Below are 24293 nucleotides of genomic sequence, written 5' to 3' on the forward strand. Positions count from 1 at the left end.
GCCCCCACCAGCAAGGGCCTCTTCCCCACAACCCTGGCCGGTGGTTGTGAGACTCTGCAGGTGAGGGGTTTATTGGAATCTGGAAGCCACCTTTAACAAGGGGGCCCCCAGATCCAAGCCCCCCCATGTGAATGAGTATGGGGTAAACAGTACCGCTACTCAAAAAAAAAATGTAGTGTAAAAAATTACTGTAGACAGTCTTTGACAAGTCATTTATTAAAACAACAAAAATAAAAAGTCCCCCAAAGTAGATCCAATGTCAATCACGATGTCCGCTGCCTCCACCCACCCGAAAAAAGAAAAAAATCAAAAAGGCTCCACTCTCAATGCTGGCTACCGCCATCTGACAGCTTCACCAGCCTGACAGTTCATAAATATCTAAGGAGTCACCAGGTAGACTTCCAGATTCCAATAAGCCCCCCACCCACAGACCCTTACAACCACCAGCCAGGGTTGTGGGAAAAAGAGCCTTGTCCTCATCAACATGGGAACAAGGTGCTTTGGGCCCCCCTGCCCCAAAGAAACCCCCCATGTTGAGGGTATAAGGCCTAGTATGGTTCAGGAGGGGGGGCACTCGCTCATCCCTCCCTTTCCTGACTTGCCAGGCTGCATGCTCAGATAAGGGTCTGCTATGGATTTTGGGGGGACCTCACACCATTTTTTGCAAAATTTTTAATTGCTGGCTTTTTTCCCCCCTAATGTCAGCTGTCAGCAGGGAACCCCACTGACAGCTGATCATAGGTTGTTAAGGACGCGGTGGCCACCCACTGCTTAACCCATGACAGTTACTGACAGATACCAGTACATACCACACACCTCAACCACTACTTAATTACTGCATGCATTTCATTATTCCCTATTGGGAATTGACTTTATGGTCTTTTTATACTGTATTTACTAAGTGTTTTTTCTATTTTCGGTAAATATTGCACACTGCAATAGTGAATTGACATTTTTAGTATTGCATGCAATATGTGGTCCCGTGACCGACATAATGCATGTGATGACCTTTAGTAAATTGTGCCCAGTGTCTGATACTTTATAATAGTATTTTGTGTTTATCTACTTTTATCTACTTTTCTCTGTTCTTGCTCTGCTTATCTTTGCTTTTTCCTTTTAGCTTTTGGTTTTGTGGTTCCACAGTTCTGCAAATGGAGCAAACATTTTTATTGGCATATTTAAACCAACAAATTACATCTGAAATTTGGTTTATATGGGCAATTCTTAAAACCACAATTGTTGCTGAAAATGTTGTTGAAATAAATATTGGTGACTTGACTTGTGACAATAGTTCAAATTAATGTTAAGCCCACCAAATACAATCTTATTGTTTCCTGTAATTCTCACAACAGCTATCTAGTGAAAAGGCCTGCCTAATTTCATAGTTTAGATGGGCCTAATCATAAAGTTGATTGTACAAAGATGTACAAGTATGGTGACCCATAAACAGAAAAGCTTCAGTGGTATGTGGAAACAAAGCAACCAGATGTTGACTAGGTTACGTGTATTTGTGAATACACCCCAATCCTTGTAGGAGTATTTACATATATCCAGCTAGATCTGAGAGTTCCTACACAAAAGAGGTAGTTCCATCTGCAATATACATTTATTGATAGAGGTACATAATATATACAAATTACACGCTAAGCACTATTTACAACACAATTAGAGATGAGCGAATTATTCAAAAATTCGGTTCGACTGATTCGCCGAATTCGCCGAATATATTCGCTGCGAATTTAACTTATAAAAAGGGTGTTTCTAGGCTTCAGAGAGCCTTTATATTAGTGCAGAACACTGTACCTTTAATTTAAATGCCCTTGGAGTCTGCTGGGGAAGAGAAATAATACTGTCAGTCAGTATGACATGCAGATGAGTGCCGTCGATCTTAGAATCACCGCACACTTCACTCATTTGGGCAGTCACGGGGCCAAAACCAGAGTGTGGAGCCACAGTGTGGCGGTGGAGGCAGCAGCAATGGGAGGCCATACAGCACCCTATGACAAAATGGAACCCACCAGCAGTGTGAGGAGACCTGAAAGTGGCACATGGCAGAGTGTGGCGATGGAGACAGCAGCAATGGGAGGCCGTACAGGGACCCATGACACACTCTGGACCTGGCAGCAGCATGAGGAGGCGGTACAGGGGCCCATGACAGATTACGGGCCTGGCAGCAGCATGAGGAGTCGGTACGGGGGCCCATGGCAGATTACGGGCCTGGCAGCAGCATGAGGAGGCGGTACAGGGGCCCATGGCAGAGTGGCGGAGCGTAAGCAGCTAAAATTGAAGGCCATACAGAGGCCTATGTTAAAAAGTCCCCCCAGCAGCAGCGTGGGGAGACGACTATCAAGAGTCCAATGGCAGAGTGGCGGAGCAGAAGCAGCTTCAATTGAAGGCCATACACAGGCCTAGGTTTAAAAGTCCCTCACAGTTAATTCCAATAACGAACTCTACTTCTCCGTGCAATCTACTTACGAGACCCTGGGCAGGTCTGGGTCCAATTTGTGGTAGAGACTGGTTTTGTTCAGCCATGCTTGAGCGAGTAATAACAGGTCTGTGCTGCCCTTTGGTGTCTGGCTTAATGCGCACAACACTGAACGTCCCAGCGTTTGTCAACGATTTGCCGTTAAGTGATGCAAACCCGCTGAACCACGTTCATGAGGAGCCGGTACAGGGGGCCATGAATCAGTATGGACCTGGCAGCAGCGTGAGCAGACGACAGAGACACATGGCGCAGGGTGGCGGTGTAGGCAGCATTATTCTGAAGCCATACACAGGCCTAGGTTAAAAAGCGGAAGCCGTCAGCAGCGTGAGCAGACGACAGAGACACATGGCGCAGGGTGGCGGTGGATGCAGCAGTATTCGGAAGCCAAACACAGGCCTCGGTTAAAAAGCGGAAGCCGTCAGCAGCGTGAGCAGACGACAGAGGCACATGGCGCAGGGTGGCGGTGGAGGCAGCAGCAATGGAAGGCCATACAGCACCCTATCACAAAATGGAACCCACCAACAGTGTAAGGAGACCTGAAAGTGGCACATGGCAGAGTCTGGCGATGAAGTCAGCAGCAATGGGAGGCCGTACAGGGACCCATGACACACTCTGGACCTGGCAGCAGCAAGAGGAGGCGGTACAGGGGCCCATGGCAGAGTGGCGAAGCGTAAGCAGCTTAAATTGAAGGCCATACAGAGGCCTATGTTAAAAAGTCCCCCCAGCAGCAGTGTGGGGAGACGACTATCAAGAGTCCAATGGCAGAGTGGCGGAGCAGAAGCAGCTTCAATTGAAGGCCATACACAGGCCTAGGTTAAAAAGTCCCCCCAGCAGCAGCGTGGGGAGACGACTATCAAGAGTCCAATGGCAGAGTGGCGGAGCGGAAGCAGCTTCAATTGAAGGCCATACACAGGCCTAGGTTAAAAAGTCCCCCCAGCAGCAGTGTGGGGAGACGACTATCAAGAGTCCAATGGCTGAGTGGCGATCCGGGAAGTCAGCGTTGTGATTGCATATGCAATGCAGAGATTCTATGAGGTGATGCCGTGGGTGCGAAGAAGATCATATACCGTCGTACTTCCATCCATAAGACGGAACAACCTGCGAACCGGGAGCTTTATTGCCCTGACCCGCTGAGCAGCTTCTGGGATACCCAAGAGGCCCATGGCAGAGTGGCGGAGCGTAAGCAGCTTCAATTAAAGGCCATACAGAGGCCTATGTTAAAAAGTCCCCCCAGCAGCAGCGTGGGGAGACGACTATCAAGAGTCCAATGGCAGAGTGGCGGAGCGGAAGCAGCTTCAATTGAAGGCCATACACAGGCCTAGGTTAAAAAGTCCCCCCAGCAGCAGTGTGGGGAGACGACTATCAAGAGTCCAATGGCTGAGTGGCGATCCGGGAAGTCAGCGTTGTGATTGCAGATGCAATGCAGAAATTTTATGAGGTAATGCCGTGGGTGCGAAGAAGATCATATACCGTCGTACTTCCATCCATAAGACGGAACAACCTGCGAACCGGGAGCTTTATTGCCCTGACCCGCTGAGCAGCTTCTGGGATACCCAAGAGTTTGGCTTCTGTGGGGAATATGGTTGAAAACTGAAACTTAAAGGCATGTTGACGGAAGGGCACCAGTGTCAGTGCTCCGGAGGGAATATAGCTTCAAAGCTGACACTTAAAGGTATATCGACGGTCAGAGACCACAGGAAGTGGAGCGTGCGTCTTAAATCGACTGAATGTGGCAGACGTGAAACGTCTACGGGCCGTATATGAAACGGGTTGTTCCTCTTTCTGGAATAAGTGTTGGAAATGGCCACTCTTTTTGGTGTGGCGTTTTGTCTATTTAATTCCGATAACGGACTCTACTCCTCCGTGCAATCTAGTTACGAGACCCTGGGCAGGTCTGGGTCCAATTTGTGGTAGAGACTGGTTTTGTTCAGCCATGCTTGAGCGAGTAATAACAGGTCTGTGCTGCCCTTTGGTGTCTGGCTTAATGCGCACAACACTGAACGTCCCAGCATTTGTCAACGATTTGCCGTTAAGTGATGCAAACCCGCTAAACCACGTTCATGAGGAGCCGGTACAGGGGGCCATGAATCAGTATGGACCTGGCAGCAGTGTGAGGAGACCCGAAAGTGGCACATGGCGCAGGGTGGCGGTGAAGGCAGCAGTATTCGGAAGACATACACAGGCCTAGGTTAAAAAGCGGAAGCCGTCAGCAGCGTGAGCAGACGACAGAGGCACATGGCGCAGGGTGGCGGTGGAGGCATCAGTATTCGGAAGCCATACACAGGCCTAGGTTTAAAACTGGAACCCAGCAGCGTGAGCAGACGACAAAGACGCACATGGCAGAGGATGGATCTGGCAGCAGTATGAGAAGGCGGTACAGGGGCCCGTGGCACAGTGTGGTGATGGGGGCTACAGCAACTGGATGCCAGAAAGTGGCCGATAGGGCTATATACTGCATGGAATTATAAAGTTGTAAAGACAGTGGCCTATAAGGCTATACACATTATAACAATCATGACTTGATTGACCATTGGCCTATAAGGCTATACGCAGCATGAATATCATGACTTATTCTGAGAGTGGTTTGGAAGGCTATATACAAAAAGTAATTCATGAGCTGTCCGGACAGCGGACAATAAGTACATATATACAAATCAATTCATCAGCTGTCCAGCCAGCGGCCTCAAAGGCGACACATATAGAAAGCAATTCATGAGCTGTTCAGACAGCGGCCTCTAAGGCGACAGATATACAAAGCAATTCCCGAGGTGTTCAGGAAGCGGCCTGAACGGCTAGGTTATTACTAAATATATTTTTGTGGCCAAACAGCGGCCTATAAATAGATGTCTACACAGTGACAAAAAATTATGTCGCCAGACAGCGGCCCCTAAGGCGACAGATATACAAAGCAATTCCCGCGAGCGCACAGGGCCCACAGTGTCTGAGGATGGACGTTGGCGCAGAAAGGCAGAGACCAACTGACTACATAGGTGGTTTTTATAGTACTTTATTTTGGCCTCCCTCTCAGCAGGTGTGAAAAAGGCCACCATTTTTGAACGGTAGCGAGGGTCCAACAAGGTGGACAGCCAAAAGTCATCCCTCTGTCTGATGGTTATTATTCAGCTGTCGCTACGCAAGCAACCGAGCATGCTATGGGCCATTTGTGCCAAGGAATGCGAGGGACTCCCTGCCTCCATCTCCACAGCATACTGCCACGGTGCGTCTGGGTCCTCTGTCTCCTCCTCCTCCTCTACCAGATGCTCCTGCTCCTCCACTCCTGTCCGCTGAGTGGAAAAACCACCCATTTCACTCAATAATTCCTGAGCACCAATGTCCTCCTCTACCTCCTCCTCTTCTTCCTGTCCTGCCCCCACAGGGGTCATGTGGCGTTGAGATCTGTGCGCCACGTCTACCGCACCCTGACCAGCCATTGTTAACAGCATTTGTTCCAGGACGTGCAACAGAGGAATGACGTCGTTCATCCCATAGTCCTGCCGACTCACGAATAGCGTGGCCTCCTCAAAGGGCCTGAGCAAGCGGCAGGTGTCACGCATGAGCTGCCAATGGCTGACATCTAAGTTACACAGGGGAGTACCTTTATCCGCTTGTAACATCAGGAAATCTGTGATGGCCTTTCGCTGTTCGTAAAGGTGGTCTAACATATGTAGGGTTGAATTCCACCTTGTTGCAACGTCGCAGATCAGGCGATGCTGTGGAATTCCGTTCTACCGCTGCAGCTCAAGGAGGGTGTGCTTTGCAGTGTAGGAATGGCTGAAATGCATGCAAAGTTTACGTGACATTTTAAGGATGTCTTGCAGTGGGATGGTGGATTTTAGGAACCGCTTGACAACCAGATTGAACACGTGAGCCATGCATGGCGCATGGCACAACCTTCCTTGACGCAGAGCAGACACCATGTTCTTTCCGTTGTCGGTCAACATGGTTCCGATTTTCAGTTTGCGCGGAGACAGCCATCTGTCGATTTCTCTGTTCATTACACTGAGAAGTTCCTCCCCTGTGTGACTACGTTCGCCAAGGCATACCAGGTGCAGCACAGCGTGACACCGTTGCGCCCTGCACATGTGATATGCCGGTCGGGTAATGGGACTTGGCACGGGGGTGGCGGCTGAGGACACAGCGGAAGAAGAGGTGGTAGAGGCGGACATCTTTGCTGGACCAAGGACGTGCAAACGTGGAGGCAAAAGCGGCGTGACCTGTCTAAGTTGCTGGTGCGGCTGTGCCGGCACCACGTTCACCCAGTGGGCCGTAAATGACATGTACTGTCCCTGACCGTAGTTACAGCTCCACACGTCGGCGCTGCCGTGCACTTTGGCAGAGACCGACATGCTCAAAGACTGGCCCACCATCTCTTCTGCATGTGAATGCAGGGCTGGCACTGCCTTTTTGGCGAAGAAATGCCGGCTTGGCACTCTCCACCGCGGCTCGGCACAAGCCATCATTTCTCGGAAAGGTGCTGAGTCCACCACTTGGAAAGGGAGGGACTGCAGCACCAGCAACTTGGACAGGAGGACATTCAGCTTCTGCACCGTCGGGTGCGTGCTCGCAAACTGTTGTCTCTTGGAAACGGATTCCAAGAAAGACTGCTGACGGAATCCGTGAAGAGGAGTAGCAGGAGAAGGAGCATCTGAACGAGCGGAAGATGCCAACGAGCGACAACTCCCCTCAGCAGAGGTGTTGGAGCCTTGACTGGCTGATAGAGGGCGATTGACGTCGGGTGACGGAGCAAGTAACGGAGCGGGTGATGGAGCGGGGGCTGGAGCAGGCAGAACCGCCGTATCTTTATCACGGTTTTCCCAGGCCACCGAATGGCGACGCTGCATATGCTGACGCAACGCTGTAGTCCCAACATTGGCCCCCTGGCCACGCTTGACTTTCTGGCCACATAGTCGACATACAGCTACGTTTACTTCCTCGGGCGGCTTGACGAAAAATTGCCACACCGCCGAGTAAGAAACTTTGCCCCCGCTACTCCTCACTGGCTGACTGCTACTTCCTCCGTGCACACCGGCACCACTACTGGCCGTGGTGGTAGGCTGCAGTGGAGCTGGTGCTCTACTCCGTGGCCGTTTGGCTCCACTGACACTGCTGCGACCCTGCTGCCTCCAGGGCAACCCACCGACTCTTTTGCTCGCTGGAAAGCTGGCACCCTCTTCTCCTGATGATGCGGAAGCAATAGCCTGATGACGACGAGGCTGCCAAGTGCGATCAGCCTCATCATCATCAATTAGGGTCTCCGCGTCACTACTAGCCCCCTCGGCTGCGTGTGGGTCAGGAGACAGACCTGTCTCTAGACCGGCTACCGAGCCACTCTCCTCGCCACTACTTCTTCGCCTGGCTGCTGAAGAGGCGGATGTCTCCCCCCGTTCCTGACTGCCCTCTGTTAGCTCTTCCTCACTGTACAGTGGGGCTGAGCCCACAGCATGCGATACTTCGCTTGGTGAGGGAACACCAAAGGACAGGGGCAGGTCGAGGACACGTGATTTCAGTGGGCTTGCTCCCGGGCCATGCCAACTAACGGTTGTGTCTGACGTACCCACCGACCGTTGGCTGTAGGTGTCAGAGGTGACCTGGGAAGAGGAAGACGACCGAGTCAACCAATCGATGACGGCAGGGTTGTCGGTGGAGACACGACCGCTGGATGACACCGGGAGCACTGGCCTCTGGCTGCGACTAGTACTGCCTCGACCCCTTCCTCTGCTGCCACGTCTGCTCGCTCCTGAAACATTGCCTCCTCTGCCACTCCTCTGCGTGTTGTCTGACATACTCTTTAATTCAATAAGCACCCCAAAAATAAAACCGGATTTAACTCTTTGAACGTACAATAGTGGTTGTGAAGCAGAAAGTCAGTTTATTTAGCACAATCGGTCAATTGCAGCTTGCCGTTGGCTGGAAACTGTACGTTTATGTCACTGGAATGCACTAATCACCCAAAAAATATTACCGCCACCCGGCGTGTATATGGATTTAACTCTTTGAACGTACAATAGTGGTTGTGAAGCAGAAAGTCAGTTTATTTAGCACAATCGGTCAATTGCAGCTTGCCGTTGGCTGGAAACTGTACGTTTATGTCACTGGAATGCACTAATCACCCAAAAAATATTACCGCCACCCGGCGTGTATATGGATTTAACTCTTTGAATGTACAATAGTGGTTGTGAAGCAGAAAGTCAGTTTATTTAGCACAATCGGTCAATTGCAGCTTGCCGTTGGCTGGAAACTGTACGTTTATGTCACTGGAATGCACTAATCACCCAAAAAATATTTCCGCCACCCGGCGTGTATATGGATTTAACTCTTTGAACGTACAATAGTGGTTGTGAAGCAGAAAGTCAGTTTATTTAGCACAATCGGTCAATTGCAGATTGCCGTTGGCTGGAAACTGTACGTTTAGGTCACTGGAATGCACTAATCACCCAAAAAATATTACCGCCAGCCGGCGTGTAAATGGATTTAACTCTTTGAACGTACAATAGTGGTTGTGAAGCAGAAAGTCAGTTTATTGTACACAATTGGTCAATTGCAGCTTGCCGTTGGCTGTAAACTGTACGTTTATGTCACTGGAATGCACTAATCACCCAAAAAATATTACCGCCACCCGGCGTGTATATGGATTTAACTCTTTGAACGTATAATAGTGGTTGTGAAGCAGAAAGTCAGTTTATTTAGCACAATCGGTCAATTGCAGCTTGCCGTTGGCTGGAAACTGTACGTTTATGTCACTGGAATGCACTAATCACCCAAAAAATATTACCGCCACCCGGCGTGTAAATGGATCTAACTCTTTGAACGTACAATAGTGGTTGTGAAGCAGAAAGTCAGTTTATTTAGCACAATCGGTCAATTGCAGCTTGCCGTTGGCTGGAAACTGTACGTTTATGTCACTGGAATGCACTAATCACCCAAAAAATATTACCGCCACCCGGCGTGTAAATGGATCTAACTCTTTGAATGTACAATAGTGGTTGTGAATCAGAAAGTCAGTTTATTTAGCACAATCGGTCAATTGCAGCTTGCCGTTGGCTGGAAACTGTACGTTTGTGTCACTGGAATGCACTAATCACCCAAAAAATATTACCGCCACCCGGCGTGTATATGGATTTAACTCTTTGAACGTACAATAGTGGTTGTGAAGCAGAAAGTCAGTTTATTTAGCACAATCGGTCAATTGCAGCTTGCCGTTGGCTGGAAACTGTACGTTTATGTCACTGGAATGCACTAATCACCCAAAAAATATTACCGCCAGCCGGCGTGTAAATGGATCTAACTCTTTGAACGTACAATAGTGGTTGTGAAGCAGAAAGTCAGTTTATTTAGCACAATCGGTCAATTGCAGCTTGCCGTTGGCTGGAAACTGTACGTTTATGTCACTGGAATGCACTAATCACCCAAAAAATATTACCGCCACCCGGCGTGTATATGGATTTAACTCTTTGAACGTACAATAGTGGTTGTGAAGCAGAAAGTCAGTTTATTTAGCACAATCGGTCAATTGCAGCTTGCCGTTGGCTGGAAACTGTACGTTTATGTCACTGGAATGCACTAATCACCCAAAAAATATTACCGCCAGCCGGCGTGTAAATGGATTTAACTCTTTGAACGTACAATAGTGGTTGTGAATCAGAAAGTCAGTTTATTTAGCACAATCGGTCAATTGCAGCTTGCCGTTGGCTGGAAACTGTACGTTTATGTCACTGGAATGCACTAATCACCCAAAAAATATTACCGCCAGCCGGCGTGTAAATGGATTTAACTCTTTGAACGTACAATAGTGGTTGTGAAGCAGAAAGTCAGTTTATTTTGCACAATCGGCAAACTGCAGCACCAACTGTGCACGACAGCCACCAAAAAAAAAAAGGGTGTATGTCACTTTAAATTTTCGATTCTTTGATAGCTGTGGCCCTAAGTAATGATTCTGTGTCCCTGAGTAACGATTCTGTGTCCCTGAGTAACGATTCTGTGTCCCTGAGTAACGATTCTGTGGCCCTGAGTAACGATTCTGTGGCCCTAAAGTCTCTGTGGCCCTAACTCTGTCCCTTAATACAGACAGGTCTGTCTCTCTTGAATGACCGGAGGCTAATGGAGAATTCTAAGATGGCCGCGATTTATAGTGCTGGCTGGCTGCTGATTGGCTAATGCGATCACATGTCATGAATGCATTATGGGTCAGCGCGCCTTGTCTGCGCGCCTTCCCAGAGATCCCCGCCCCATCTTCTCTGTCCATTTGCTCCGTGGCCACACATGTCGCCGCCATTTTTGGGAAAATTCGATTCGTGCATCCGAAGTTTGCTAATCTTCGGATTCATCGCGAATAGAATTTTTCCAAATCTTCGGAACGAATTCCACTTCGTCATGTTCGATTCGCTCATCTCTAAACACAATGTACAGTTTAAGTTTCTTGACTTCTATGATATTTACAATTTACCCACAAAACCATGTTTAAAATACAATGTACAATACAAGTATGAAGTTAGTTACCTCTCAACTTCAGGTCTAGTCATCCTGCCTGCTGTGTGTCCCATCACAAAAGAGCCCCAGCTGGGTGACCAGGCCTTATATCCCCCCTCCTTTCTGTACTGTGGCTAATACAATGCTCACTAATTGGACACTGTACCTAGAAAATGTATATTGGGCACAGCCTGAAGGCTGCTGTTTACCACTCATGTGAGATATGCTAAGGGGACAACAAAAGGCCTGAACTTGTATAGTGGAAAACCCTATATATATTTACACCAGTATGGAAGCTAGAAAGTTTGATGCTGCAGAACACTCAATGGTTTAAATACTGTATATTTCCATCTAACTACAATATACTTGTAATTATAACATTTACATCCATTAATGGAGATTTCACATACACTCATTATCTAACACAGAATATTTTACAAATATTTCTATAAACACTAACCTTTAAAACTTCAGTTGTACCCTGGATACCTGTAGGTCTGGGACAGTGTGGGGAAGGTCACTGGTTGAAGGCATCAAAAGTATTGCAACTTTGTTAGAGTAACCCCAGAGCTGTTGGTTTGAATTATTATAATACGTAATTTGTTAAACTGTGTTCATCTATAATTATAGTATTACAATGTAGGTCAGTATTAGCATTTCACTTATTTTATTTTTGCATCTAATTACAGTAAATTAATTCTCAGTTTTTTTATAACTGGATCTAAAAAACTTTCTTTGTTCCAAGAAGGAATACTTTGGAGTATACACTACATATATGTGCTGGTTATTCATTTTAGATTGTATACAGTTCCACACTTACTAATTGTAAGCAAGTAACTGCATGAAAATTGATTACAAGACAAAAAGTAAATTATTTGCTATACATTCCTTAATTTGTATGAGGTGCACTAAAGACGTTTAGTTCTGTACACAATACTTTCTTTTCCTATATCGATGAAATTGAAGAATGCACAATGACTGTTCATTCTTTTCATTTTAAATCTATAAAGAATATGTTATATAACCAGCATTACAGACTGGAAATGTAAATTTATTATTTAGGCAAGATGTTTAATTATTATTATTGCATTTAATCTTATTTTAAAGCATTGCATGATAAGGGTGTACTTGGTGGACATATACACATATGCACACATGACTGTAGTGTTGATTAGCTATAGTGCAGCAATTCAAGACAGTCCACCATACTATTGAAATATTGAAAAAAAGCTTAAGATCTACTGGGCTTTTTAGTCAATAGTTTGAGACAAAGGAGAAAAAAAACATCTCAAACACTGTAAATTCCTGGCAGTTTCAGAAAGCCTGCTACCCGTGTTTCCCCGAAAATAAGACACTGTCTTATAATTTTTTTTTTGGCTCAAAAAAACACTCGGTCTTATTTTTGGGGTAGGTCTTATTTTTTAAATGTCCAGGTTTGGACAGGGGGTGCAGAGGTGAGCTGCAGGCAGTTGTGGATGAGGGTTACTATGGAGAGGGCCGGCTGATGACAGTTGTGAGCTGCAGTCAGGTGTTGGAGTGAAGACTTGACAGGTGAGTTTCAGACAGGGTGCAGATATGAGCCACAGACAGGGTGCAGGGGTGAGTTGCAGACGTGGGATGCAGAGGTGAGCTGTGGCCAGGGGGTGCAGAGGTGAGCTGTGGCCAGGGGGTGCAAATGTGGGTTGCAACTCAGCTCACCTCTGCACCCCCCAAGCTGCAGCTCACCTATGCACCCTGCCTGGAACTTACCTGACCCAACTCCACTGCCCTCATATGGTTAGCTAGCTTTGCAAAACACAGCTGTCAGCAGCCGGCCCCTCTCTATAGTAACTCCTGTTTCGGGTCCTATCTTCCCACACAGTGCCCCAAGCACATTTACAGCTCCGCCTCTTCCCCACTGGCCGGCCATGCATTAGGCTGCAGGAGGAGGTGCCCCACCCCTAAACACACTGCATACTGCACCCACAGATATCTGTTTCTTCCCTGTCCCACAGTGAGTACAGAGGTAGGGAGGTTCTGTGGGAGCGGATGGTGCTGTCACTTCAACCACACTTCTGTGTTTATAAGAGACGGTAGATATGGGTATGCGCAGGGCCAGTGGCAGAATGGCGTTCCGCCATGTTCTGGCTGAAAAAAAGCCCTGATCACAACTAGGTCTTATTTTCCGGGTAGGTCTTATACTTTAGCAATTTCCAAAAATAGCACTAGGTCTTATTTCCAGTGTAGGACTTATTTTCGGGGAAACAGGGTATATATCACAAAATGTCACTAAGAAGGTTTTCACAGCCACCAATCATATTCATATCTGGTCTGGGTATCTAACAATAATTGGTAACATAGAGAGAGAGCAAATATTACATAATTCTGGTTTCAGAAAGTAAACTTCCAGTGACCCTGGTATAGTGTTCTTTACATTCTGCTTACACTGAATTACAAATAACTCTGAGGGTAAATCTAAAGCACGTTTTTCTTTGGCACATCTGAAGTGATCCTGGACAACATTAGTAACTCATTGATTGGTTCCGCTTGTTACTTTACGAATAGCTTTTTAATGCACAACTTTAATACAGCTGTCATACTGTCAAATTTGTGATATATATGTGGTTGTTACTGAAAATTATTTAATAAACTGGTATTAAGCACAAAAGCAAACATTTATTATAAAGCAGCTTACCAATTCTTAGATATGATTGCTGCATTAGTTTTATTTTTAGGATTTTGTGCATTTATTTTCATCTGGTGATTCAGTCAGTAAGTCTGTTGTTTTTCAACAGAAAAAAATTCTCCTGTAGGTGTAACAGTAAGTCCTCATGTACACTGGACGTTTTTACAGCTGCTCTTTTTGGCTTCTGATGTTTTTTCCTACAGCCAGTAAACTCCCCAGCATGTTATTCTATGTGTTCATGCACACATAGGCTTTAATCAGCGTCTTTTGGCAGGGACGTTTTCTGGCTGGAAAAAAAAGCAGAACTAGTTGGTTTCAAGAGGAGTTTTTAGCTGTAAAAATGCTCTAACGCTGATAAAAGCTGAAAAATGTCAAAAGTTGAAAAGTGTTTTTGTGGGAGTACAAGGCTCCATACACACTGGGCATTTTGATAACGCTGGTAACTTTAGCTGTGTAAAGTCACTTTAAAAACGTGAGTTTTTAACTTGCTTTTTTTTTAGAGTTTTTGCATTAGCGCTTAGTGGCGTTTTGCTGCGTTTTACCGTGTTTTTCAATGTTAGAGCATTTTTACAGCTAAAAAACTCTAGAAACCCACTACTAGTCCTGGGGTTTTTTTTCCAGCCAAAAAACATCCCAGCAAAAAAATGTTGATTACAGTCTGTGTGTACATGGACACATAGGATAACATGCTGGGGAGTGTACTGACTGTAGAAAAAACGTCAAAAGCCAAAAACAGCAGCTGTAAAAATACAAAAGTGTGCATGAGGACTAACTTTACTAAATAACACAAACGCTGAAAATCTCCAAAAAACGCTGAAAAAAGCTAATGCAAAAAAAGCTAAAAAATGCAAAAACCGCTAAAACATTCTACAGCTAACGCTACTGGCATTTTTATAACGTCCAGTGAGCATGAGGCCTTAGGGTGTTGTGACAAACCATTTACTATTAACTTGGGTGCTGACAATGATCAGCTTTAGCCTTTAGCAAAGCCTTTATCCCCCAAAAAAAAAAAAACGTATGTTTACCGCTGCTCAAGTAGAGAATCTCCAAGCACAACTCCTCCTGTAGGTGCTAGTCTAGCGTGTGTGCTGCATAGATGAGAACAAAGGGTGTCCCCAAAAAAACCTGTTTCTGTAACTACTTGTGGAACTGCGGGGTGCCCCACCCTTGCTGTCAGTGGGAGGAATAGTGCCCCATCATTGGTGTCAGTGGGAGCAATAGTTCCCCTTCATTGGTGTCAGTGGAAGGAATAGTGCCCCATCATTGGTGTCAGTGGGAGCAATAGTTCCCCTTCATTGGTGTCAGTGGAAGAAATAGTGCCCCAACATTGGTGTCAGTGGAAGGAATAGTGCCCTATCATTGGTGTCAGTGGAACACCAATGGGGATCTATTACTCCCACTGACACCAATGTTGGGGCACTATTCCTCCCACATTGACACCAGTGATGGGGCACTATTCCTCCCACACTGATACTAATGATGGGGTACTATTACTCCCACTGACACCAATGATGCTTACATTGCTAACCCTTGCTCCAGCCTGGGCTCCGTCCCTCTCCCATCCACAGCCAGCATACCTGGCTGCAGCAGTACCTGCTATACGCAGATCCCGACCGCACGGCACAGACACTTACCTTACCGATCAGCTGTCTTCCTTCTCCGGCGGCTCTTATCCTCTTCACCAGGTCCGGACGCTTCTTCCCTCTGATCATTTTCCTTAATCCTCCTGCTGCCACTTGGCTCCTCCTCTCTGCCTGCGTGCTTTCCCTGAGCTACAGATATGGTGGCCAATCACTGGTGACGAGGGAGGGACAGGCTGCCATAGTCCGCCCAGTGAACCCAGGGTGTGGCCAGATGAGAGGGGCGGCACGTCATCCCACCCACATCAAGATCCAGGATCATCCACTAGGGAAATGAAGACTCCGGACACCCTCTCTACCTCTCCTTCATGGACCGGAGCAAAGTAGGACACAGACACAGGTAAGACACATAACAGAAGCCCCTGTCCTAAGTGTTACTTCTATGGAAAAAGAGGGGGGGCGGTGCCACCACACCGCCCCATTGAAAAGTGCCACCCTAGGCAAACGCCTTGTTTGCCTCGCAGCAAATACACCCCTGCTAGTGCTTCTAACATTCCCCCACCCTCCAGACTGGAAATGCTGCTGTCCAAATGTGCCTCATGTGCTCCTTCATCCAGAGTGGAGGCACTCTAATACAAGAGGTGAGTCACTGGCCAGATCACCAGGCGAAAAAAGAGGGAAAAGAGCCTAAAAATACTAATGCAGGCACCACATCTAAGGATTGGTAAGCTACAATATTTTACATTTTTGATTTGGGTTTAATACCGGTTTAAGGTATTTTTTATGATTTGCCTTCAGAGAGAGGAATTTAGTAATTTTCTTACTACCAGAACAGGTGAATAAATGTAATTATTGTGCTATTCTCATACAACATCAGATTATCATCAAAGATATTCAGTTACAACAATATCTTCATATATTTTCTTTAATGATTTTATTAATGGAACATTTTATGTATATAACGTTGGATAAATAGCTTTGTACATAGCAGATCTAAATTAACGCATTCTTGCAGTGTTATTGCAGCCAAAACTTTTATGTTTTGTTTTCAATAGACAGAGTTGGAGACAGGTCTCCAGTCAGATTTCTAATATTGTCTTTTTCCCACTAGGGAGGATTTCCCTCACTTTTTGTTTGACTGATGGTGGTTGGTATAGGGTTGGGACAATTTCCAATTGTGATTACAATTTTTTTTTTATTCACTTTTTCTTCAGTTTTGATGGACAGCTTGTTGTGCATGTAAATGTGGAGAAAGTAAAGACATGTTTAATATATATATATATATATATATATATATATATATATATTATATATACATTCTGCATACTGAATTATGCTTGTCATTAAATATATTAAGTGCATGAATTTATCAGAATACATAATTTTTTGAAACAAAAATCTTTCAATATTAATTATATTGGTATAAACATTTGGGCATAGTTAATAAGACATTAGGAAGAGTACCTGCCATTACAGTGTTGTAACCCATATCGACCAATCAGACTGTTGTACACAGGTCAATTGATTTCTGTGGTTACTTTTAATATTATTTTCATCTTCAATGTTATATTTATCTATATAATTCAGGGGTGTCGAAACTATGACCCTCCATGTGTGAGGAACTGCAAGTCCCATGAGGCCTTGCAAGACTCTGACATCCACGGGCAAGACACCCAGAGGCAGAGGCATGATGGGACTTGTAGTACTTAAACAGTTGGAGGGCCATAGTTTGGACGCCCCTGATATAATTGAAAAGGTTTATGTATATGCCTTGGTTAGATAATTGTAATAAGCAGAGGCATGTCTTAAATATGCTTGTAGATTGTAATTTTTTAGTATACTTGAGCGATGTATTAATATTTGAAACAAACTTTGTATGGGATGAATGTTCTATGGAAAAGTGTGCACAGGTAGATATAGTGTAAATGAGATAGCGTTGGGGGAAATTAATAAGGAGGTTGAATTTTATTATAATGTTATATAATATTATATTTATATTATATTGGAATTTGGAATTAAGTAGTTGGATTTTGGATAAATGTCTCTTTTTAGTAATTTAATGTATTGGAGCTGAAACATCACATATTGGAGTGATACCCCATTATTTTGTATGTGGCACACTGTTAACTTCTACTGGTGCAGCCTTATGGAAACCAATGAGTAGATGGGTTGTTTTCATTTGGCACTCTGGGGGTTAACTTCTCCTGGTGCAGCCTTATGGAAACCAATGAGTAGATGGGTTGTTTTCATTTGGCACACTGGGGGTTAACTTCTCCTGGTGCAGCCTTATATAAACCAACAAGTAGATGGGTGCAGTTTGGCCCTATGAGGAAGTCCACGTGGAGGAAACGAATGTCAGGCCATTACCACACTAAGGACTGGAAGTGATGCAAGCACATTAAACTGGAAGTGATGTTGAGGTAACGAGCAGTACCGTGGTGTGATGAAATGCTGGTAATCTGGCTCATGCAGGGAAAGTGGGCACACAGATGGCTGGTTTTACTATTGAGGATATTATGTTATAATGTGTTTGCGAGTGTCTTAGAAGATACCACATCCTGGAGCAAGAGTACCATAGGACACGTTTGGAGTCGTTATTACCATCTGAGCTTTACATGCTGATCATTTTGGACGTGAGGCATTGATTTGTGGCGAGCCATTGAATCTGCACAGTGGGAGTGGTGGTCGCGAGCATCGCATGAAGAAGGATATCATGTAGATTATATATGGACACTAATGGTGATCTATAACATACACTGATGTGGAGGACTTTTTTGGGACTGCTTTTCATTTCATTTTTGTATATATTTTTTCTGCCATTGTTGTTAATGTCGGTTATTTCCAATCGATTACATATTTATTTAATTTGAATCACTACAGGTATGGGGATGTGCATTTACCTAATGTCAATGTATTTTGGTTAGTTTCAGACACTGGTTTGGTATGGTTTCACTGCACTTTGCTCACTGTTCTTTTTTTTCCACATTTGTTCAGATGAGAACATTTCAGTAATTTTAAGTGATTAGCCTGCTGTAGATTAAATGACAGACAGGAAATGATTGCATATTTGTACCTTATTTTTAGAGGATGACTAAGTACTAATTGTGTTATGTTGTTTTCTGATCATACAAACAATAATGCAAAGCATATAAAGTACAGTTGCAAGAAAAAGTATGTGAACCCTTTGGGATTACGTGGAGTTTTGCATGAATTGGGCATAAAATGTGCTCTGAACGTCATCTAAGTCACAACAATAGAAGAACACAGTCTGCTGAACATAATACTACACAAACAATAGATGTTGCCATGGTTTAATTGCACATAACATGTAAACATTCACAGTGCAGGGAGGAAAAAGTATGTGAACCTTTGGACTTAATAACTGGTTGACCCTCCTTTGGCAGCAATAACCTCAACAAAACGTTTCCTGTAGTTGCAGATCAGACCTGCACAATGATCTGGAGTAATTTTGGACCACTCCTCTTCACAAAACTGTTTCAGTGTAGCAATATTTTTGGGATGTCTGGTGTGAATCGCTCTCTTAAGGTCATGCCACAGCATTTCAATCGGGTTGAGGTCAGGACTCTGACTGAGCCACTCCAGAAGGCGTATTCTGTGCTGTTGCAGCCATTGTTTTGTTGAATTACTCGTATGCTTTGGGTCATTGTCCTGTTGCATCACCCATCCTCTGCGGAGCTTCAGTTGGCGGACAGATGGTCTTACGTTTTCCTGCAAAATGTCTTGATAAACTCTGGAATTCATTTTCCCATCAATGACAACAATCCGTCCAGGCCCTGAGGCAGCAAAGCAGCCCCAAACCATGATGCTCCCTCTGCCATGTTTTACAGTGGGGATGAGGTTTTGATGTTGATGTGCTGTGCCTTTTTTTCTCCACACATAGTGTTGTGTGTTCTTCCCAAACAACTCAATCTTGGTTTCATCTGTCCACAGTATATTTTGCCAGTAGTGCTGTGGAACATTCAGGTGCTCTTTTGCAAACTTCAAACATGCTGCAATATTTTTTTTGGACAGCGATGGCTTCCTCCGTGGTGTCCTCCCATGTACTCCATTCTTGTTTAATGTTTTCCTTATTGTAGATGTGTCAACAAAAATGTTAGCATGTGCCAGAGATTTCTGTAGGTATTTAGCTGACACTCTGGGATTCTTCTTTACCTCATGCAGCATTCTGCGCTGTGCTCTTGCAGTCATTTTTACAGGACGACCACGCCTAGGGAGAGTAGCAACAGTGCTAAACTTTCTCCATTTGTAGACAGTCTGTCTTACCATGGACACATGAACATCAAGGCTTTTGGAGATACTTTGGTAACCCTTTCCAGCTTCATGCAAGTCAACAATTCTTGATCGTAGGTCTTCTGAGAGCTCTTTTCTGCGAGGCATGGTTCACATTAGACAGTGCTTCTTGAAACCAGTAAACCCAAAACAGGTGTGTGTTTTTTAAGGGGAGGACAGCTGTCAGCAACACATCCAATATCATCACACTGATTGGAGTCAAGGTTGGCTCACTCCTGGCTCCAATTAGCTCTGGCAGAAGTCATTAAGCTATGGCCTCACATACTTTTTCCTCCTTGCACTGTGAATGTTTACATGTTATGTGCAATTAAATCATGGCAACATCTAATGTTTGTGTAGTATTATTTTCAGCAGACTGTGTTCTTCTATTGTTGTGACTTAGAAGACGTTCAAAGCACATTTTATGCCCAATTCATGCAAAACTCCACATAATCCCAAGGGGTTCACATACTTTTTCTTGCAACTGTATATGCAGATAGCTAAATAAAAGTTAAAACTTTATTCTTCTAATGTGAGTCAGCATTATATTTTTGTATCCAGTAGCAGAAGGGTGTTATATTATTAGGTACCATTATTGATGCTTTCTGATCAACAGGACATAACGGGCCTCATTAGTGTTTAAGGGAAGAATTGTCTTACACAGTGTGCATTGCTATTAGCAACTAGTCAGATTTTTTTCTTAGATTTTCTCATATTTCCCCATAAAAAAAGTAAAGGGATTATTGGACAGGTTGCTATGAGTAAGGGCCATGGCAAGCTATCGGTCCTCTTGCTAGGGACAACTCACCTGCATTATAGCATGCTATACAGGCCAGGGAAATTCTCGCCTGTTTCCAGGCATTGCTTCCATTGCTGCCAAGTGACATTCTGCAGAATTTCTTTCAGCAAGACATCACTAGAGTGCTTTGGAAGTAATATTACAGACTAATAGTGCCTGAACACATCTTGGTCTAACCAATCAATATTTTCAATATTATTAAAAATTAATAAAACAGTTTGCACTTACTCTACCACAAATTTTACTCAACAACGAAGTTGTAAATGAACTGGACATAATTTTTTTTTTTTTTTTACTGGTGTGTGTTACATCATTTTTTTACGTTTATCTTTTATCTGCAGAGCAGCTAGAATTACATTTATCAAATGAAAAATCCATAGAAAACGTGATAGAAAATCCAGTGATTCATCTGTTATTTCTCCTCTTTCAGTTGCAGTTCTGACTGAATGAAAAAAAAGAAATACTGTTGGAAGTTTGTTTTGATCATGATTTTTCTTCTTGATGGGATTTTTATTTAATTTAATAAACTTGACAAAGTCTTGCCATATACAACTTAATGCAGCCACAACCTAGTGGCACTATACAACACTAAGGATCAGGCAATTAAGGCATATGCTCTGCATTAAATGAGGGATCCCAACTTTGTGAACTGCCTGCTCCTTTCCTCTTCTCAATGAGAAAATGGGAGGAAGCTCTTAAAGTACCCTAAATAAACACGTCATCTGTTTTGTTACATTATATTGTTTAAATATAACAAAATGTATAATCACTAACAACAATGCTTGTTTTTATGCATCAGCTGAAGGATCATGTGGTGGAACATTACGAGGAACCAGTGGCATCATTACAAGCCCTCACTTCCCATCAGAATATGAAAATAATGCTGATTGTACATGGACAATTCTTGCTGAGCCTGGGGATACTATAGCACTAATCTTTACAGACTTTCAGTTGGAAGAAGGATATGACTTCTTAGAAATCAGTGGGACAGAAGCTCCATCAATATGGTAAGAAACAAAATGCAGGTCATTCAATATTTGATACTGTTTCTATTTAATGAGTGAATTACAGTGGTACAGTGGCATCTGATATGATAAAAAAAGTTTGGACAAAGCTTTTTTTGCTCATTATGTCATGAAGATATTGACATGGCATATGTCAGAGGTTTAACTAGAACCTTCAGGGCCTGGATGCATGAAACCCTTCCCACTAATCCCAGGGCCCTTTACTCCCTTTGCAGGCCCTTTATTACGGTCCCGCAGCAGGAACCTTTCACGTGTTCTTCAGTGAAGCCCCTTCCTGCTATCTTGGGAACCCCACAGTGGCAGAAAAATAGGGTCCTGTCAGGAACCATAAGCCAGGCAGAGACAGAAAGTGCAGTTAAAATCACACCTTTATTGATATAGCAAACATAGCAAAGTTCAGGAACTTAGTTAAAACAGAAGCCAGGGTTTGGATGCCAGAGTAGATAATCAGACGAGCCAAGGTCAGGAAACCAGAAGTCATCGTAATCCAGAGCAAAAAATCAGGAACTGGAATCAGAAGAAAAGTCAGCCAGACTGGAGCACAGGCAGGAACACACTGGAGATCATAGACAATGCAAAGGCAAGGAGGAAATGAGCTAAGCTGCTAAAATAGCAAAAAGGGCTAATTGTAGGCTCGACTAATCAGGCGATTAATGGTATCCAGGTGAGTCACTGTGGAGACAATGAGTAGCTGGTAATTAACCTCCCTGGAGGTATTCCCATGTGTAGCTTGGGGTAAAGTTTCAGCACCACAAGCTGTAACCCCGAGCTACACTCGGAATACCTTGTAGCGTTGCTCCGGGATCTCTTCTTCACTTGCCTTGTCCTTCACTCCCATGATGTCCCACCTGCAGTGTCCCCGGCAATGTCCTCTAGCCTTTCTATGCTGGCATCCATCTTCTGGGTTCCGTTCCCTGCGACGTCAGAATGTACGGGGATGGAACGGCAGGAAATTTATAAATGTGAAAAAGTGACATTCACTAAATACACTAAAATCACATAGTAAAACATTACTGTATCAAAGCATTTCACATATATTTTGTCCCTAGTGCTTCGTCCTGTGCCCTGCCTGCATTTTTACCGTTCTTTCTGCCTGGAAACTGAGAAATGTCCATGGCGTCCAAAAAGCGTCCCTTTAGGTCAAAAGCGGTTTTAGACCACCTAGAGAACAGCAATAGTAAATTAGAACTGCTTGCAGGATTGAGTGATAATGATTCGTGGGGAAATTCGTCATCAGACACTGAAAACGATTTTGCGACTTTGCTCAGTGATGAGTGAACTTGGCGCTTTATATTTCAAGTTTCAGTGTTTTTGGTTTGATTATATTATTGAATTACATTTATTATTATTATTATTATTATTATATTATTATTGTTTTTGATTATTTATTAAATTATAATTTATGATTTCCTGTTTCAAATTTTAACATACTTTTACTAGGCTCTTGTTCGGACAGATTTCAGTGAGTTATTCCTAAAAATTACAGGCTTACAATAAAAAAAATACATATTTCCATGCAAAAAATGTACCACTTTGAGCACAGAAATACTGATATAATCAGACCGCTAGGGAAGCTACCCAACGTCTGAGCAACTTCTGAGCACTGAAAGAAAAGAGATGCTTGTTAAGTAGCAGAAGCCCAGCCCTCACAGGTCTGTTCGCAAGCATGACCTTTGCAACCCTGGTAATTCTGCCACTGGTGTCAGTAGTTTTTTATTTTTGTTATTTTTCTCAATTATTATTTACAATTTTTTTTAATAACAATGTAATTTGTTATTGTTTTTTTACATTTAAGTTAGTCCCATTGGGAGGCTTTGGTGAAATTTCAGGGGTCTAAACAGACCTTGGATGTTTAGCCTTTGAGACAGAGGGAGGAGATTGAGGACACAGCCCTTAATTTCCACCTTTGCAGCCTCTGCATCACAGAATGAATGGACAGGAATAGCTCTCAGTTTACTATGCTTCAGTTATGAATGAACCAATTGGTACCAATCCCTGACTCTAGTCATTAAGACATTCATTAAGACAAGGAATGAGCCATTTATCAGGCCCTTCCCTGCTTTCCATCCTGACAGAATCCCCCACAGCAGTCGTCAGGAAACATGAGGGGGGAACCCGGAAGAGCTGAGGGGGATGATAGATGCCACACAGGGACCTGATTACAACAGGAGGTTGATAGAAGAGGTGGCATGCAGAGGAACCAATCACTACATTTTCTTCCTGCAGCCACTGAAAGGCTGCTGGAGGAAAATGGAAAGCATTGGTTCCTCTATATGCCATCCCTGCTGCCCCTCCTATCCAGATGTACAGGGGAGCCTCATGGGCCTCCTGGAGCATAGGGCTGGGTTGCAATTGCAACCCCTGCAACCTATGTATGTACCCTCCTAGCATATGTGCTATTTACTGTAGCAAACTGGAAACAAAGAATGTTTACAATGAATGCATAGGATATAACTGCTAACAATAATTTATCATTTTCTGGAACTTACATTTTCTCAAAATGTATATTCTTTGAATGTAAATAAGAAGGTCTGTTGCATAAAATTGCACATATTGTTTCTATCTGATATGATTATTTGCTGATATTCTACCATATGGAATTCTTGTGATCGCATACTGTAATGAAATAGTAAAAATAATGTCATTTTTTTCAAGTGGTTGTATTTGCAGGGAGTGAGTATGGGCAGCATCCTTACGTTTCCTGTATTACTGATCATATGCTGCTTTAAGGGACAATTGTCATTTTATTTTATGTGGTTTAGTACTGATGTTGTATATTAATGAGTTATCCAGTTTGCCAGAATTGTTTTGCTCTAGTTCAAATATGTGCCAAGTAGTTGTTCAATATGGATTACTGATCCATATGGGAGTGATCTGATCTGCTTAAGGGCCTGTGTTGATGGGATTTTGATCACTTCAAATGGTTTTTGTATTTCCATACCAGTCTTTGGTTATGCAAAACCTGCTTGAAGCAGGTCCAATG

At 44.0% G+C, this 24293-nt stretch overlaps 1 protein-coding gene across 1 annotated transcript in view; it reads left to right on the forward strand.

The window, feature by feature from the left end:
• CSMD1 (CUB and Sushi multiple domains 1) overlaps positions 1-24293 on the forward strand; it is a 2075474-nt gene that overhangs the window by 1015860 nt on the left and 1035321 nt on the right. The window contains exon 5 of the mRNA XM_089679519.1: positions 21085-21292. Within this exon, the coding sequence (XP_089535645.1) occupies positions 21085-21292 (208 nt within the window). The remainder of the gene's footprint in view (positions 1-21084; positions 21293-24293) is intronic.

Source organism: Staurois parvus, unplaced genomic scaffold (genome assembly GCF_062004578.1).
Source record: "Staurois parvus isolate SC_StPar_1 unplaced genomic scaffold, SC_StPar_1.0 ptg000226l, whole genome shotgun sequence".
Classification (NCBI taxonomy): domain Eukaryota; kingdom Metazoa; phylum Chordata; class Amphibia; order Anura; family Ranidae; genus Staurois; species Staurois parvus.